Source organism: Myxocyprinus asiaticus, chromosome 43 (assembly GCF_019703515.2).
Source record: "Myxocyprinus asiaticus isolate MX2 ecotype Aquarium Trade chromosome 43, UBuf_Myxa_2, whole genome shotgun sequence".
NCBI lineage: Eukaryota > Metazoa > Chordata > Actinopteri > Cypriniformes > Catostomidae > Myxocyprinus > Myxocyprinus asiaticus.
Window position 1 is genome coordinate 37,577,692 of NC_059386.1, and position 2,500 is coordinate 37,580,191.

Consider the following 2,500-nt stretch of genomic DNA (forward strand, 5'->3'; position numbering starts at 1 on the left):
CCACTGAGAAGAACAGATGCTCAGTTGGTTCTGCTGAAGATGGAGACTGCGGATGCTGGGCAGCCTTGAGAAGATACTGCCGTCTAACGTGCTAAGAGCATTCCCCTGCAGGTGCAGCACCTCCAATGCAGCCAGTGTCCTCTCCCCGAACGACAGGTTGTGCAGGTTGTTGAAGCTGATATCCAGGGTTTTAAGAGCATTCAGAGGACTTTCCGAGTCCACACTGAAGCTCTCCAAACAGTTATTGCTTATGTTGAGGGTCTCCAAAGACACCATACTGCCAAAGAACGAGGAGGGAACTGATTTGAGCTGGTTGTAACTCAAGTCCAAGTACAGCAACCTCGGTAGATCTTGATGCCTCTTACTAATGCAGGAAATGTGTTTGTCATGATCGGTCAATAGATACCCGCTGTCCCTAAGATTCTCCAGCTCTTCTAAAGAACCTGAGCAGTTCACACTTCTCAAGAGGTTTCTGGACAGGTCCAGATATATGAGCTTGTTCTTCCGGGGCAGAACAGGGAAGTAGATTATCTTATTTTCCCTCAAGTCCAAGTACAGCAGCTCAAACTCAAGCTCTGAGTCGATGGTCTGGAAGTTGGTCATGCTGTTTTGTCTCAGGTTCAATGTTTTGAGCTGGAAGAGGTTAAAATCCACGATGCAAGAAATGGAGTTCATGGACAAATCAAGTTCAGAGAGATTGCTCAAAGACTCAAACGCACCTTCTTCGATTTCTATGATAACGTTATTATGTAGGTCGATGTTTCTTAGAGCTTGAGTTCCATTAAATGTGTCTCTGCAGATTTTGGTAATGCTGTTCCCATCTAATGAGAGGTTGGTAAGGGCTGGGGCATCATTCAGGAAGTAGCCGCTCATATCAGTAAACAGCCCATTTCCTGAGAGATCGAGGCGCTGTACTGAAGTGAGCGGCCCAATGGGTGTTTTCAGAGCAGCGTAAAGGTCAAGAAAGTTCCTGGAGAGATCTAGCACCTGCAGACGGGTCAAAGCCTGGAAGAGGCCCGGCTGGATGAACTGGATCTTGTTGGAGTGAAGGTTGAGATGCTGAATGCTGGAGTAGGCCAGGAGGACGTCGTCCGTTAGGTTCTGCAGAAGGTTACGTGACAGATCGAGCGTGTGGATGGTGGCCGGCAGATGTATTGGGATTTTTGTGAGGTTCAGATTACTGCAGTTGGCATCTTCCTGGAACTGCAAAATCACAAGACAGAGGAACATATAATAGCACGCCTAACGGATTGACCTTTACATTAAATCTTTTGCATTACCCATGACGTTGGTGCTGTTAGTGCAATGCTCTACCAGTTAAGCTACAGGAACTAGTAGCCATTAGTCACCACTAATTTGCAACAGATTATGTCAACATAGTAAAACCATAATGCATGGTGCATTACTCATGACATCATACTGCCATTCTGGCTGCTGTTTCCTGGAATATTTCAAAACAATGGAACCCACAGTTTTTAGCATGATGTATGATGGAAAGCATTCACAAGTTCTTGGTGTGTGTTATCTCTGCACTCATCTACATGCACACATCACACATTATTTATGTTTTTCAGATAACTGCGGCTCTGCTTACAGTAGGGACTGTATTTCAATATTTTCCCTCGTCTCTTGGACAGCCCCTCCATTTCCTTGTAAAATCAGAGTTCAGCCAGCAGTAAAAGACAAAGACATAATGGAGATATTTCAGCCTACACATACTGTACTTCCAACACTGGCATTATCAGCTCATCAATGGAAAAAGTTTACTTTAAAACTCTTTATAGTGTTGTCTCCACTTCACCAAAGGGTCTGATAGTTTTGAGCAGATTTTGCACCTAAAGGACACTTCCTTGGAATCTGTCTATTTATTTTTAAGTTTAAGAAAGTCTGATGTCATCAATACTGAAGCTTTTGCCTTTTATGGTCTTCTAAAATTGGCAGAGGAATTCATTTATGTCAGATTTTCTCCTAAAATTCCTCAGGAGAAATAAAAATAGACACAAACGAGTCAATTGTTGACACAGTAAGAGTATAGAGCTGTAAAATGAGTGTGGATAGAATAGCTCAGATCATTTGCTCTAGGGAAAATATGAAGATAAATATTTGAGTTAATATTGAGATCTCTGACTTTTGATTGATTTTAGTATCTTGAGCACAGACACTATTGAGATCTCTTCTGAAACTTTAGAGGAGACACGTGAGATTATAAAGAAATCTGATATATGACAATATATGTTTGAAATATATGGTTTTCAATTATATAAAAAAAAACCATACTTGAACATACAGTATATGGAACACATATTTCAAAATATTACAAAATATATTAAGTGTCTTTAACTACTATATACTTAAGCAACTGATACAATGTAATATGATGTACGCACGTGTTGTTGCATTGTACTTACATTTATAGAACCTGCATTTAATTACATCTGTAGTTACACTGTTAACATAAAGGCCCGAGTAAATGTAGTTTTTCCACGTTCTGGATCGGATC

General features: G+C 41.0%; 1 protein-coding gene across 2 annotated transcripts in view; it reads right to left on the reverse strand.

The window, feature by feature from the left end:
• LOC127433875 (transforming growth factor beta activator LRRC32-like) overlaps positions 1-2,500 on the reverse strand; it is an 11,900-nt gene that overhangs the window by 2,969 nt on the left and 6,431 nt on the right. For both annotated transcript variants that reach the window (XM_051686171.1, XM_051686172.1), the window contains exon 3: positions 1-1,203. This exon is cut by the window's left edge and continues 2,969 nt beyond it. In XM_051686171.1, coding sequence (XP_051542131.1) covers positions 1-1,203 — 1,203 coding nt within the window. The remainder of the gene's footprint in view (positions 1,204-2,500) is intronic.